This window comes from Petromyzon marinus, chromosome 30, assembly GCF_048934315.1.
Source record: "Petromyzon marinus isolate PM22_M1 ecotype Great Lakes invasive population chromosome 30, UKy_Petmar_22M1.pri1.0, whole genome shotgun sequence".
Taxonomy (NCBI): Eukaryota; Metazoa; Chordata; class Hyperoartia; order Petromyzontiformes; family Petromyzontidae; genus Petromyzon; species Petromyzon marinus.
This window is the reverse complement of record NC_133696.1, coordinates 6,579,394-6,594,597: the sequence shown is the minus strand read 5'-3', so window position 1 is coordinate 6,594,597 and position 15,204 is coordinate 6,579,394. Positions and strand designations below refer to the sequence as shown.

Below are 15,204 nucleotides of genomic sequence, written 5' to 3'. Positions count from 1 at the left end.
GTCAGTTAACCACCAGTTGCATTTGAGGGCTAACATGAGCGGTAACGTGACGTAACATGAGAGGTAACGTGTTAACAGGCACACGGACAATGGTGAAGATTAAGATGGAATAAAAAAAAATCCCAACACTTTCATCATTCACACCGTGGCTTTAAAAGAAGTAAATGCATACAAGACGCGACGTTTCAGGCAACGGCCTCTTCTTGACAACACATAGACCAGAGAGGTAGACTGGCCCATGTGCTGTGAAGAAGGGCCGTTGCCCGAAACGTCACCACTTATATTTGTTTCCTCTTTTGAGCAGCGTTCATTGTGCGTGTGCACTACTGCCAACGCAGCAGCAGCAGATATTTCGTTTCAATTGGGAAATGTATAAATGCGTCGTTAAAAGCCGCCACCACCCAACACAGCTAACTGGCTGTCGCCTGATGAAGCTAGTTGTAATCACTGGCGAAACGTCGTACTCAGATTGTAAATGTTGTGGTTTGGCTCTCCAACACACCGGTGGTGCTGTGCTAGCGACGAATTGGCCACGTTCTGTTTACGTGACAACCCTTACTAGTTGGCTGTGTCGGGTAGTAGTGGATTTAACGACAAGTTTATACATTTACACGATCTAACCCAAAACACCTCTTATGGACGATATTGGTCGCGACAGCCTACGTGTTAAACTGGGTAAATTGCACTTGCATAGTTTTTAAACCCTATATATATTGTAGGTATTTAAACACGACGATGATGATCGTGATGCTTATGCTGATACCGCTTCACATGCTGCTGATGATGTTTAATTGTATGATGACATAGCCTACAAAATGTAAGCGGATCATATATTGTTACGAGGTCTATATTATCGTTCATCGTTTACACACCAATAGTCGCGTTTATAATAATTACGATGATGATGATAATGATGGTGTCAATGATGAACAAGCCACGCGTAATGATCGCCAGAATTGTTTTAATGGAAAATGTGCGTGTTCATAAAGGCCACCACTTCTGCCGTGGTTTACACATGTGTCATATACAGATATACAACGACGGACATACACAAGGCATATAGCAATTAGGAGCAGTGACATTGCGGAAATTCGGAATATATTGCTAATTCGCGTACGCAACTCACACTGCTGTGTAAAAAAAAGCTACAGTGCCATCATAGAACATTTTTGTTTAAATTAAGCAAGATCACGAACACTCGATGCAGTATCTTATCGAATAAGAATAAAAAATTACGTAAAAAAAACTATAGAACGATAACGAAACGTTATTTAAATTAAAAAAAGCATTGAAAGCGTCTTTCAAAACATCAATGGCAGCGATCTCAACCCGGGCGCCTCGCCCTGCAGGGGAGGGGGGGGAGGGGGGGTTGAAGACGACGGCGTGGATACCGTGCAGGAGAGATTTTCGAGTGCACGTTAGAGAGCGTCAGCGGCCAAACGACGCGAATACACGACGTGAAATCAAACGTCCTACTGACACCGCGTTGACTAGCGGCGTTGGGGGCACGTGATATCTCTCTCGTGGCTTCAGTAACCTCAACGTAGCTTGATCGTTTGTAGTCCCATCGAGTGTTTGTATTGTTTGCTGTTGTGACGATCTGACCCGCCCGGACTGGAGATCTGTGAAAAAGAGCTTTATAGCTCATCTGATTCCTCCTGTATATATAAAACAATTCAATCTGATTTGATCTTGGCCTAAGATCAAGACACCCTGACTGTGCACGATCTTGTCGGATCACATAAATGTCTGAGCCTGGTTATCACTTCAATGGGTGACCACCATCACCACCACCACCATCACCACCATCACCACCATCACCGGGTGTTGTCGGCGTGGGGCTTTGAGGTGTGGCCAGGCGATGGCAGTGGAGGGTGTTACAACTCCCTCGTCTCGTTCGCGTGACGGGAGCATTCGCCGCACGAGATGGAGCGAGGGATTCAGAATCACAACATCTATTTATTTTCTTTCTTTCTCAAAGATGTCCCGTAGGCCGGGTGGAGTCAACTCGCGAGCCGGGTGGATCGCTACATCGCACGACCCTGACAGATGGTCGGGGAGATTTTCATTCAGCCGTGGAACATGGCTGCTGCTGCTGATGATGATGATTTTGACTTGTGACTGATTGTAAGGCACGTCGCTCTTTGTTCAAAACAATCGTCGTATCTCCCCTAATCAGCGCCTGCCCCTCCCATCTCCCTTAACGACATCGGTTGGATGTGCTTATTAATGTCGCCCGGCCTGTGACACGATGGAAGCAAAGCGGGTTGAGAGCGTCAAAGCAGACGTGCATTGACACGAGCGAAACAAGTGGAAAGTGTGCAAAGATGCGTGGATTAGATGCGTGCTCACCGTGACAAAAAGAGAGACGGAAGGAATGAGGCGTGGATCAATGGAAAAAATGCAAACTTGTGGAAATGTAAATTTACCGTTGATGAAAGGCCATGATAGAGGGCCATTGCCCGAAACGTCGCCGCTTATGTTGTCCTCCTCTTCGCGGGGGGCGATGTTTCACGACGAACGTGTTGAGTTTGTTTCGTTTTTTTGTGTGTTCGTTGCGTTTGCGCACCACCGCCAACTGCAGTTCGTGATGGAATTCATTGCGAACAACCGGTTGCGCAACTGCTCGCAACTGGTTGTGTACACACGCGCGAGCGATCTCCGTGGCACGCAACAACGTTGCCGGTGACCGATGGCTCGGGTGTGGACCAGGCGTTTGACACCACCGATGTGAGAGAGAGAGAGAGTGCACCCACGTATTATATCGTCCAAGCAACTGCTCGCAATCAGTTGCGCAAACATACAAACATACACACGCGCGAGCGATCTCCGTTGCATGGAACCAAGTTGCCGGGACCCATGGCTCGGGTGTTGACCAGGCGTTTGACACCACCGATGTGAGAGAGAGAGAGAGAGATCTTGATTTGAAGCTTTCGTGACTGCAGGAATCCATACTCTTTGGTTCTTTCGGTAAAGTCACGTAGGTAGAAAATAAATAAATCACGACGTTTCGGGCGCAACACGGACGCTTGTGTTGCGCCCGAAACGTCGTGATTTATTTTATTTTATACCTACGTGACTTTCCCGAAAGAACCAAAGAGTACAGAGAGAAAGAGATTTTGCACAGCTTTCGATGCGACACAACAAACACAACAAGTCAGACGTCGACTCTTGCGACAGCCGAGCGATCCGGCAGAAGGAAGGCGGCGACGGCTCGGTGTCGTGTCCGTGCCCGCGAGGACGTCTTAGACACTCTGAACTTGGCGCTGTCGGCCTCACCGCTCTCTCCGCTACGGTTCCCCGCGCGACGTAGCAGCGCGCCTTGCACGGCCGAGTCTCGGGCTTGTCGGTGGAAATTTCACGTTCCCCCATAGTGGGGGGGGGGGGGGCAGGGTGGAGGGGGCGAGTCCGTCCATTGCACGTGCAGCCTTCTGCGTGAATGCATGGATACATAGGCGGTTTGTTTGTGTCTGTTGCTTATCTCGGCGTATACATGGTGACCCAAAAGTCAGGAGACATAGGGTTGTTACACTTATTTTAACAAATCGTATACGGCTAGTGAATGTATTTTAACAAATGGTCAAACTGACCTCCGGTAACATTAATGCGTGATGCATGGACTCTGTTTTGAAATGAATTTAGGACTTTTTGTTAAGATTGCAGGTTGTAATCCGTGAACGTTCATCAATGATGTTTTGTGTTGTCTCAATCAATTCAGGGTTCTTCTTGATTCTAATTTTGTAAACGGCTGATTTCAGGGGATGATGATGTGCAAATGGAAAATTTAAAACTCTCTCCGGCAGTGTGCGGTGACTGTGATCAACACCGAGACGTGAACCACGGAGCGCGGAATGCAGATTCGGTGCCCCGATTCACAAATACGAAGAGAGGAGGCATCACCAAAAACAAAGATCCCCCTTTTCGCCTTAACAGACTGTTGGGGCAAGTGCTGTTAGCGAGCACCTATGAAGGCCGGCACGGCACGCGAGGGGGTGGGTGGCCAGCACCACGCCCGGCCACATTTTTTCTCCCCATTGCCGATGTTTACACATCGCACCAGGTACTCATTTGAGGCTGAGTTGACCTAGGGGAGGCCCAGCACCAGCATCACAGCGATGCTCCACCACTCCGCCAGTCTGTGGAGATTGTCGCATTTGCTGTTCCGTGACAACTGGAGGCAGATTGGGGAGGCCTTCATCCAGCAGTGGATTGACCATGGATAATAATTATGTTAATGATGATGACTATTATTCGGTGTATTGCTCGACGCTGTATTATATAGTCGTAATGATGAACGAACCAGAAAAATCTAGAATTATTTAAATAAATCTATCGTAATATGAGCTGCGTTCGTTATGGTAACACAAAGCGCGCAACTTCGTGAGAAAGCAAGCGAGTTGCATGAGACCAACACTGCTGTTGCTTCGTTATACAGTACAATATATGATTATACATTATAATGATTCATAATAATAGTGAAAAACATTGTTGTGTTTTTTTTGTTTTGGTGCCACTTCTTAACTTGTTTATTATTATTTTTCGCTTGGTAGTAGGGATATTAATTTGCTTGGTGTGTGTGTGTGTGCGTGCGTGTTGGGCTTCTTTCACGCCATACCTAGCCAACCGCACGTACATGGGATTTGGTCCGTGTGGTATAATTAATGTAAAGCGTTGTGGGATGCTGTTGGCATGAATGACGCTGTATAAAATGAAAGTATTATTATTACATGCGGTTTTCCAACAGCAAAGCAATCTGAGCACACTTTGCATGTCTACATGCCATCCCCCCCCACCCCCCCACCCCCCAAATATGATTTAATCACGGCAGCCACGAGCTCAAAAAGAACCGATAAATATGCCATTGTTTTTTTTATTTTGTGTTAATATATTTAAATGTTGGCAGAATAATGATAAATAGACGGGACTGTGTGTACCGGTTTCTCCCTTATTGGGAGCTCATCAGTACACCGCTGCCACGTGTCGAAGGAGGACTTCGCGTTCGTTCAATAAACTCTCTCCGCGTGTACAATTCGGCACGGCGTGGCTTGCGGGGGCGGGGGGGGGGGCTACGTGTTGCTGGTGCCACGGCCCAAATTTGACCGAATTATTGAAAAAAGATGACCAGCAAAGTTACTGGATTGAATTTTGAAAAAAATCACAGCGACAGCATCGCCCGCCTCCCTTCCCTACTGACAGACTCTATCCGCCCTGTGGCAACGCAAGCAGCGTCTTCTTTTCGCGATGATTGTGTTTAGTTTGTTGCCTATGTACGGTGCAAAGGAAGTTTAACATTAGGTGCATACATAGCCCGGCGCTGTAAGAAGAGAGCTAATAGGCAATTTACTAAATTACTCATCGTCATCGTCGTCGTGATTATTAACGTCTGAAAGTGTTCACGAATTATAATTCTGTCCATTTGTCCGTGGTGGGTTCACGATAACGCTCACAGCGTCGATGCAATATCAACAGAACTTTAGTGTAAAGTCCCGTCGGTATTATTCTTGTTTTTTTTTTTTTAAACGGCCACATTTATCACGTAGAAACACACAGCGAGCAGCAGCAGCAGAAGGGGCCCATTTGTGAACACGCCAACGCACCCAGCTTCCCTCCTTCACTGCTAATTAAATACTTCCCGAAGACCGAGAGGAAATAAACGCACGCACGGACGCACGCAAGACGAGAGGCGATAACCACGACCCATGCGTACGCAAGCGTGTTCTTCTCTTCTCCACGTCAATCTTCATCTCATCAGCGGGAGAGGGGGTTGGGGGGGGGCAAGGTGGGGGGACAGCCAATCCCGCCACCGTTCCCCGCCGCCGTCACCAGCAAAGACAAAGATCACCCGTGTAGCCTGAACAGACTGTTGGGGCAAGTGCTGTTAGCGAGCACCTATTAAGGCCGGCACGGCACACGTGGGTGTTGGCGGTCAGCACCACGCCCGGCCGCCTTTGTCTCCCCGGTGGCGTTGCATTTACACACCGCACCGGGTACTCATTGGAGGCCGAGTCGACCTAGAGGGAGTCCCAGGACCAGTTCAGATAATCGTCACTGGTGTTGGTGGCCGTGAGCGGGAATCTAACTCGGGTGGCGGGGGTTCAGGAGCGCGGCGCGCTCACCGCTACGCTGCCGCAATCGCCACCACCGGCAACCACCTTCCCCCCCCCCTCCCCATCACTTGCAGACGTACTGGTCCACAGTGCGCGAGCACTTCTTGCACTTGACGTAGCAGCACCAGTGGAACTTGCACTGGCACCGCTCCACCACGGTCGCCTTGTAGTGGTCGTAGCCCCGGCCGCAGCACAGCAGCTCACAGCCCGACGGCCCCGCGCTCGCCCGCTCGCACAGCCGCCCCGCCGTGCCCAGCGAGCCCGTGCTGCCGTTACGCGCGCAGTAGTCAGGGCTCGCCTCCAGGTACGCCAGCTCGTCCTCCGCGAGCGCCGAGGCAGCAGCAGCAGCAGCAGCCGCCGCAGCCCCCGCTCCCTGCTGGCCGCCTCCTCCTCCTCCTCCTGCCCCCGACGGCGGCAGAGGTCCCCCGAAGGGCGAAGGGGGCACAGGCGGAGCCGGTGGGGGCGCTTTGTTGGGACCGCTCGGCTCGAGACGGCCGCGCCGCGTCGCGCGCACCGCGATCGCCCGCTCGTAGCGCCGCAGCAGCGAGTCGCCCACCTTGCGGAAGTCGGCGAGCTGGAGCCAGCACGTCTTGAGCGAGCACGAGCCCGACACGCCGTGGCACTTGCACGCCACCTCGGCCGAGTTGAACACGGCCTGGGGGGGGGGGGCGGAGGGAGAGAGGGTGCGGGGTTAGTTGTGCCTCAGGCTTGTTCCATCTGGGCCCGGCCCTCTTGCTGCTACCGTAGGCACACACCAGGCGCAACATCCCTGGTGAGTCGGTACAGTCAGCAGATGCCAACGCCGAACCCCGGGCGGCGGTTAACTAACTCGGAAAACTCAGCTTGTCTGAGCCTGGGCATGCGGAACCCCTGGTGGAGGAAATTCCACCAAAAGGGTCTTTGGACCTTCCACTGCAACCAGGACCATCTCCAGTCGTCTTGACTACGTCCTGCCACTGGGTACAGATGGGGCTGGTCGAGAGAGTGAGGTTGATACTGCGCAAACCACCCTCACTTAAATCCAAGTTATCTGCGCATCGTCATGGCACTTTTACCATCGTCATGGTCATCATCAACTATGATGGACGAACAAGAGAGAGGATTTGAGTGGGGTGGGGGGGGTGAATTGATGCGGAAGTTCGTGCAGCAGCAGTAGCTGTAGCATCATTGTCACGAGCAGTGTGACAGCAGCGATGACATTAGCGTCATCAGCAGCAGCATCAACGATGTTGTTCTGAGCCGTCCCCTGCCGATCTACTAAACTGTGGTGCATCCATTTATACGTCTGGGTGGACAGAGACAGTGCCGGATTATCCCAGCAGCAAAAGTAGCTACACGTGTAGTAGCTACACGTGTAGTAGCTACACGTGTAGTAGCTACACGCGTAGTAGCTACACGCGTAGTAGCTACACGCGTAGTAGCTACACGCGTAGTAGCTACACGCGTAGTAGCTACACGCGTAGTAGCTACACACGTAGTAGCTACGGGCCCCGCGCTTTCAAGGGCCCCGCGCTAAATGCTTTCAAGCTATCAATTCCGGTTCAGTGATTCTGCACTTGCTCAATTACGATAGTACTATACTGCCTTCAACTTTTATGAACGACTGGGTGTTTAAGGTTAGCGATTTGTCGTATTATGTGGCTGTACAGCAAATGAAAAAATGCAATTACTTTACTATGCAAGTTAAAAATGTCAGTTTTAATATTATGCTTTTTTTAAATCTAGGGCCCCTTTATAACATATGCTATAGGCCCCGCACTAGCTTCATCCGGCACTGGACAGAGGCGGAGGAATTTTAATCAACTTTCCATCGGCGGTTCAGCTGCCGTTCCCGAATGTCGAACCGGCTACCTCTGGGTTTCAAGAAACCTGGGAATTGCGAGGAACTTTACCGGACATCTTTTACAAAGAGCTCTATAGCTCATAGGATTCCTCCAGTATAAATATTCAGATTCTGTAGTCCAGCAGCAGCAACAACGCCACCGAACAACAGCTGCATCAGCTATGTGATCGTCGGCAGCAGTCACACTGTCACTGACAACAGCTGTAGCAGCATTATTATTGTTTGCATCAGTATCGGCTATACGATTGTCAGCAACAGCGTTACCATCAATGTCTCTGTCAGCAGCAACAGCATCAGCAACGGTGTCAGCAAACACGCAGACACACACAGAGACACATGCACACAAAGACAAGGATCCCCCGTGTAGCCTTAGTAGGCTGTTGGGGCAAGTGCTATTAGCGAGTAGCAACCTATGGAGGCCGGAACAGCACACCGAGCTGGTGGGTGGAGAGCACCACGCCGGGCCGCCTTTGTCTCCCCATTGGCGATATTTACAAACCACACCAAGTATTCACCCACACACGCACATTCCAATGCTTAGTACAAAACAGAGTCCATAAACACACACACGCACGCACAGAAACAATCGATACATACAATCTACAAACAACCCATAATATATTGATGTCATACACATTCGTATTATTGGGTTAGAGAGACGAATGTGTGCCGATTACTTTAATAATACGTCACTTATTCATCTGGGTCGGGACTCCCACCTCTTCCAGGACGTGGAGGAGTAGCCCAGAATAACCCTCGAGAAGGGCTTTTTTTTAAGACCTTTGCGGGCTGGGCTCCTGCCTGGATTCCTGACCGGCACGCGGCCAAGTAAATTACGTCACCGGTGACGGATTATCGTAGTAGCAAAAGTAGCTACATATGCTACGGGCCCTGCACTTTCAAGGGCCCCGCGCGAAATGCTTTAAAGCTATCAATTCCGGTTCAGTGATTCTGCACTTGCTCCATTTCGATAGTACTATACTGCCTTCAACTTTTATGAACGACTGGGTATTTAAGGTTAGCGATTTGTCGTATTATCTGGCTGTACAGCAAATGAAAAAAAACAATTACTTCCCATACACTATATTAGAGAAACGCTTTGCTCACTGGCTGCCAAAGGATGTGTGGGCTTATAGTACATCATTATTGATCAATTTATCCGAGTCATCATCAGCAGCACCTTTAAGACGCGCGTACGGGCTAAGCGAACGCGTTCGGGTAGCAGACACCGACAACTATAAACATTTTTTTAAAAAATTCAGGTAAGGGCCACTGAGCTATGTTGATCTTTTTCACAAGCGACCTGACCACAAATGATAGCTCAACGACGTGGCGTATAACGCGGACATTTACGGCAGCCGAACACCGTACTCGAAACGCGTGACGTTGATTCTAAATGTGGAGAGGTTTAAACACACGGCCGCCGTGTATACCAGGCGAGGTAGTCAACATCTCGCCACCGAGACCAAAACATCCCAACTCGCACCCACGCCACCCACCCACCCACACTCCACCCCCCCCCCATCCAGTCTGCTCACAATTACCACGTGCATACTGGCGCCGTGTACCCTGATTAGCACGTGAAAAGACACGTGCGTTGACAAAAAAGCAACCTCGCCCTCGGCCTCCCTCCCCCTCAAACACCCCCCCGCTCAAACACCCCCCCACCACCTCCACTTTCCACATCTACCCACCCCCAACCCCCCACCATGAACAGAAACAAATTCTGGCCTTGCAATAAACTCTTAGGTGCCTCCCCCCTCTCTTCAAAGCCGGATTTTGCATCTCCGTGCGAAGATAAAAAAAAATAAACCCATAAACGATGGGTCGCTGCTCAGTCGTTTCCTTTGTGGCAATGGTCTGTCTCCTTCCTCTGGGGTATCCTTGTTTTCTCTGCTTCAATGTGGTCATTGTAATTATTTGCTGGTTGTGGTGCTGTCGGTTGTTGCATTGGTTGTGGCTGGCTGGATGGCTGGTTTGGTGGTCGTTGGTTTGGTGGTTGCGCTTTGAAACGAACGCAGGAAATAATTGGCGGATGCAATGTCGCCTCCTGGCGTAGCCACTAAAAGGGGAGTGTGTCTTTGATGTTACCTTCTGGCCCACGCCAGTTCCCCGTGTGTCTGTATCTCTCAGCGTGTGTAAGGACGGGCGTGGTGTTGGCCAACCCCCCCCCCCCCCCCACTCCTCCTCCGTGTGCCGTTCCGGCCTTCAGAGGTGCTCGCTAACAGGACTTGCTCCCACAGTCTGTTAAGGTTCTACGTGGGATGTTTGTAATCTTTGTAATAACAGTCGGGGGCGGTGGTGCAGCGGTTAGCGCGCTGTCATACGAACCCGGCGACCCAAATTTCGATTCCCGCTTACGGCCACCAACAGCCGTAATGATTATTTGAACCGCCCTGGGGTTCCCCTGGGTCGACTCAGCCTCAAATGAGTACCTGGTGCGGTGTGCAAACATCCCTACTGGGGAGACAAAGGCGGTCGGGCGGGGTGTTGGCCACCCACCCCCTCCGTGTGCCTTCCCGGCCTTCATAGGTGCTCGCTCACAGCACTTGCCCAGACTGTCTGTTTTTTCGTGTAAAAACAAAGACAAAGATCCCCCATATAGCCTTTTAATGTACTGTTGGGGAAAGTGCCGTTAGCGAGCACCTATGGATGCGGTAACAACGCAGGAGGAGAATATGGTGCGGTCAGAACCACGTCCAGCCGCCTCTGTCTTCCCCGCTGGTGATGTACACACAATCCAACAGCTACTGGTTTAATTAAGGCTGAGTCAACCTACGGGGAGGCCCGGGACCGGTTGAGACATTCGCCATCGATGTTGGCCCGTAGCCTGCAATCGACACGCGAGTGGCTGAGTTCGCAGTCGCAGTGGGCTAACAACAGCGACACCGCTTGTGCCGTACGACTTGTATGCTGCTCAAAGAGCAACTTAAGATATTGTAAATGTGGTCACTAAAAACTGTGACAATTGTTAGTATTATTGTTCATTTTCTACATGAACTGACCGTTAAAACCCAACCTCGTTGAAAAACCGCATTGCATATAACATGTGTTGCCGATGCTACTGCATGGAAATAATTACCATGTGCTTACTGCTGCGGTTGATAATACTATAATGAACATGCAGCTGATGATGGTACTCCGATGATGATGATGATGATACAGGGTTTAATTTCTCACTGAATTATATATATTTTTCTCCGAGTCGCTGCTGGTCTACTGGAGAAAGATGGCACCACGTGACTACGGTAGCCACAAATATAAGTGGAGGGTATGCTGGGTGTGGTGTGCCGGGTGTAGATATATTTTCCTGGGCCGCTAATCCTCGGAACAGCGGCCTGACATTAAGTATATTGATGCTGTTGTACTACTCTGGTTGATGATGATGTTGATTTGAAGCTTTCGTGACTGCAGGAATCCATACTCTTTGATTCTTTCGGTAACGTCACGTAGGTAGAAAATATAATAGATCACGACGTTTCGATCGCAACGCAAGCGACTGATGATGATTATCATGATGCAGCTGATGATGATGATTTGTACAGTGACGCAGCTCATGATGATTATTGTAGTGACGCAGTCAATGATGATGGAGCTGATGATGATTATTACAGCGATGCGTCTGATGCAGCTGGTGATGAATCGATCATGAGGCAGCTGATAATTATGTATCTGATTATGAAGATGACGCAGGTGATTATGACGATGCAGCTCATTAATATCCATCGGCCAATCCACGAATCCAATTGCAATCATCATAATCTGCTGTCGTATCGTTCATCGTCACGATGATTAATGACGTCACTGCAGTGACGTCCTGTTAAAAAGTCAGGGCCCCACATCGCAGCGAGGCCCTCCTGCCTGTGACGGGACTGCGGCGCTCCTGAAAGTTATTCAAGGTCGCGTGTTTTTGCATGGTGTATGTTGAACTTCTTTCGCACCCTACGTAGTCCAACCGTGCCAATCGGAGGTGCGGTGGAAGGACAGAAAACTAAACAAAAAAGCAGTTTTCGTATTAACGAGGCATCAGCGCCGTGTCGGACAGCCCGACACACTAAAAACAAAGACAAATATCCCCCGTGTAGCCTTAACATACTGTTGTGCATGTAAGTGTACGTGTGTGTGCGTGTGTGTAGCGGGGAGCGGTTAGCGCGCTGTGCTACAAACCTGGCGACCCGGGTTCGATTCCCGCTCACAGCCAACACCAGTGACGATTATCTGAACCGGTCCTGGGCCTCCCCTATCGCCACTAGGGAGACAAAGGCGGCCGGGCGTGGTGTTGGCCACCCACCCCCTCGTGTACCGTGCCGGCCTTTATAGGTGCTCGCTAACAGCACTTGCCCCTTCAATATGTTAAGGTTATACGGGAGATCTTTGTCTTTGTGTGTTTGGGTGTTTAAGGCGACATTAAATAATGGATCTCAAAGCGCCGTCAGTTTAAAAAGGTGGTCAATAAGTAAGAAGAGGCATCACGAGAGAGACGTGCTAGGAACCGTGCCTTAGAAGTCTCCATCGATCGCAAGTTTCTCGACCCTCGCGGTGCCCTGGAAAGGAATTCCAGACCCTGGGCACCGCGCAGGCTGGTCGCCCCAGTCGGGTGGCGTTAACTCTCTCGCCTGGTATATTTGGAGTTTGCGCGGTCTCTCTATCCCCGTGGTCTCGTGGATTCTTCTCCGGGTCCTTCGATTTACTCCCTCCACATTTAGAAGTATGCTATACATTTCCAGCCACTTCGTGTAGCGGTTAGCAAGCTGTGCTACGAACCTGGTACTTAGTGGGCATTACCTCTCAGAGATATTGGTGATGTGCGCCCAGTTTAATGTACGGCTAAACAATAATAATGAGAGGACGAAGATAGCCACACATCAGCCCATACAACAGACACAATACACAACAAAGATCCCACGTTTAGCCACCTATGAAGGCCGGAACGATACAAGAGGGGGTCAGTGGCCAACACCACGCCCGGCCGCCTTTGTATCCCCAGTGGCGATGTCTACACGCCGCACCAGGTATTGATTTGAGGCTGAGTCGACCTAGGGGGAGGCCCGCCGGATTCACACCGCTACGCCACCACCCACTTCTTACCCGACGGCCCGCTTCGTTGTTGTGCAGGTTCATGAGCGCCCGGCGCGGCTCGGCGGCTCCCCTGTCCTCTCGCTCCCTCGCGTCCACGAACTCCCTGGCGAAGCGGTAGCCGTACTCCGTGTTGTCGCCGCAGCCGCCCCACAGCCAGTCGCGCTGCAGGGCGCGCGGGCGTGGCGCGCGGCTGCAGCCGCACGTGGCCAGGTCGCCCTCGCGGCACGCGCGCGACACCGCGTGCGTCACGCCCGCGGCCGACACGGCGAAGACGAAGGCGGCCTCGCGAGAGCCTGGCACGTGGTGGGGAGCCGGGTTTGGGTAAGGTGGGGAGAGGTGGGGGAAGGGGGGGGGGTTGGTTACCATCATGCAGGAGCGTGACCAGCGTTGGGGGGCGGGGGGGGTGCCTTGCCCCCCCCCCACACGCCATCCCACTGATGACCAAAGCTACGATTTAGGGCACCCTGGAAAACCACCATGATGAGATGTTTTCAACAGCAGTGTTGAAGATTAACAACCTATTTAAAAGGCGGTTTACATTATTATTTTATAAAAATGCTCTTGTTTACGTTCCACGTTTTATTTGTATTTAATTTGAGCAACAACGTAATTTTTCAAAAGAGGCGCTACGGAGCTGTAGTGGGTGAATTCTCGACGACGGAGCGCCCCTACAGCGTTAAATATTCGAGACCGTGAGGGTAACGAGAGGAGCCGGGATATCTCACAGCCTCGGTGCGACCGTGCGAGACAAATCAAATATCGGGGCATCACCAGAGCGATTGCCCGCACCCCCTAAGCTCATAATGTAAGTTGCGCCACTAATATCACGTTTATTACACTATGTAACACAATATCTGCTCCTGGGTACTAAGTGTTATATTTTTATTGCGTATGCCTAAAAAGGTATAGAAAATGGCTATTATTCCCCACAAACTTTGCTTTTGTAAGCAGGACTTTATGTGAACGAAAGACGCAAATGCACACCACGTTTTCTCATTGAAAATAGGTACATTTCAAAATGATTATGATCATTGCGTATTATGACTACGCTTTGTTCAGCCACCGAGAAACCCCTCGCTGAGTCTCGTGACTGGTTTTGTTACTTTTTCTTCTTCTTCTTCTGCTTTCAGGCCAGGGTCCTGCCACGTGTTTTTTTTTCGCCCGTGCGATGGCTGTGTGTGTTGAGTGATTTTCGAGTGGCCTCGTCCGGCCACACAATGGGTGCTCTTGCGAAGGACGTAACGCGATCTTTAACGTTCACTGTAAGGCAAAATATTGCTTTGTTGTTGTTTTGTGGTTACTACCGTTCACCCAGAGTATTAATCAGGACGGCCGCTCGATTAGAACCGTGAACCTTTGCCACAGACACGCGGCGAAAGCGTTACCGCTAGACCACACGTGATCGCCTCATTGATGGCGAGGGGGTTGATGGGCGGCGAGGGTGAGGGGGTGTTCGGAATGAGGGTAAGGAAATGTGTGGCGGAAACTACGGCACGCGCACCGAATCCGTCACGGATGCAATTCCGCTACTTCTAAACGGCCCTCAAACGATCGTCACTGCACAATCCTACGTGGACCTACTTTCTGTACTGTCATAATTTCTTACCCCCCCCCCCCCCAGCACCGCCTCTCCACACACTCTCTAATCCAGCAACCAAGGCTTTCCGTATTCCTATAACTCAGTGAGGCGGGGGGGGGGGGGTTGTTCATTCTAGTTTGCTGCCCATAAGGTCTGGAAACTCCCTTCCCCCACCCATCCGTTCTATCACCTCCTTGTTCAAGTCCCAGGTTCAAGAGCTTCCTTCCTCCGCTCCTCTACCTCGCTTTGCATATTTAAAAAAAATTATAACCACTTCCTTCCTAGATAAACACTTTATAAGCATGCACCTGCTCTTGTGTGCAGACATAACTCTGGCCAGATGAGTAGGCAGGCAGGCAAGCAGACAGGCAGGTGGTTAGGCAGGTGGTTGGGCAGCTAGGCGGGCAGACAGGTAGGTAGTCGGGTAGGTCGTGAGACAGTCAGATATGTAGGTGGGACAGGCAGGTAGGCAGGTGGTAAGATAGGTTATGTAGGTAGGCGGTCAGGCAGTTAGACAGGTTGACAGGCAGGTAGGTAGATATGTAGGCAGGCCGGCAGGCAGGCAGGCAGGTAGTTAGATATTTAGGTAGGCGGGA

The 15,204-nt window shown here is 50.7% G+C and overlaps 1 protein-coding gene across 1 annotated transcript in view; it reads right to left on the bottom strand.

Moving 5' to 3' along the window:
- Positions 1-944: 944 nt before the first annotated feature.
- LOC116947519 (protein Wnt-5b-like) overlaps positions 945-15,204 on the bottom strand; it is a 31,532-nt gene continuing 17,272 nt past the window's right edge. Inside the window, exons 4-5 of the mRNA XM_032963362.2 lie at positions 13,039-13,322; positions 945-6,762 (exon numbers count right to left, since the gene is read on the bottom strand). Coding sequence (XP_032819253.2) covers positions 6,172-6,762; positions 13,039-13,322 — 875 coding nt within the window. The 3' untranslated portion in view covers positions 945-6,171. The remainder of the gene's footprint in view (positions 6,763-13,038; positions 13,323-15,204) is intronic.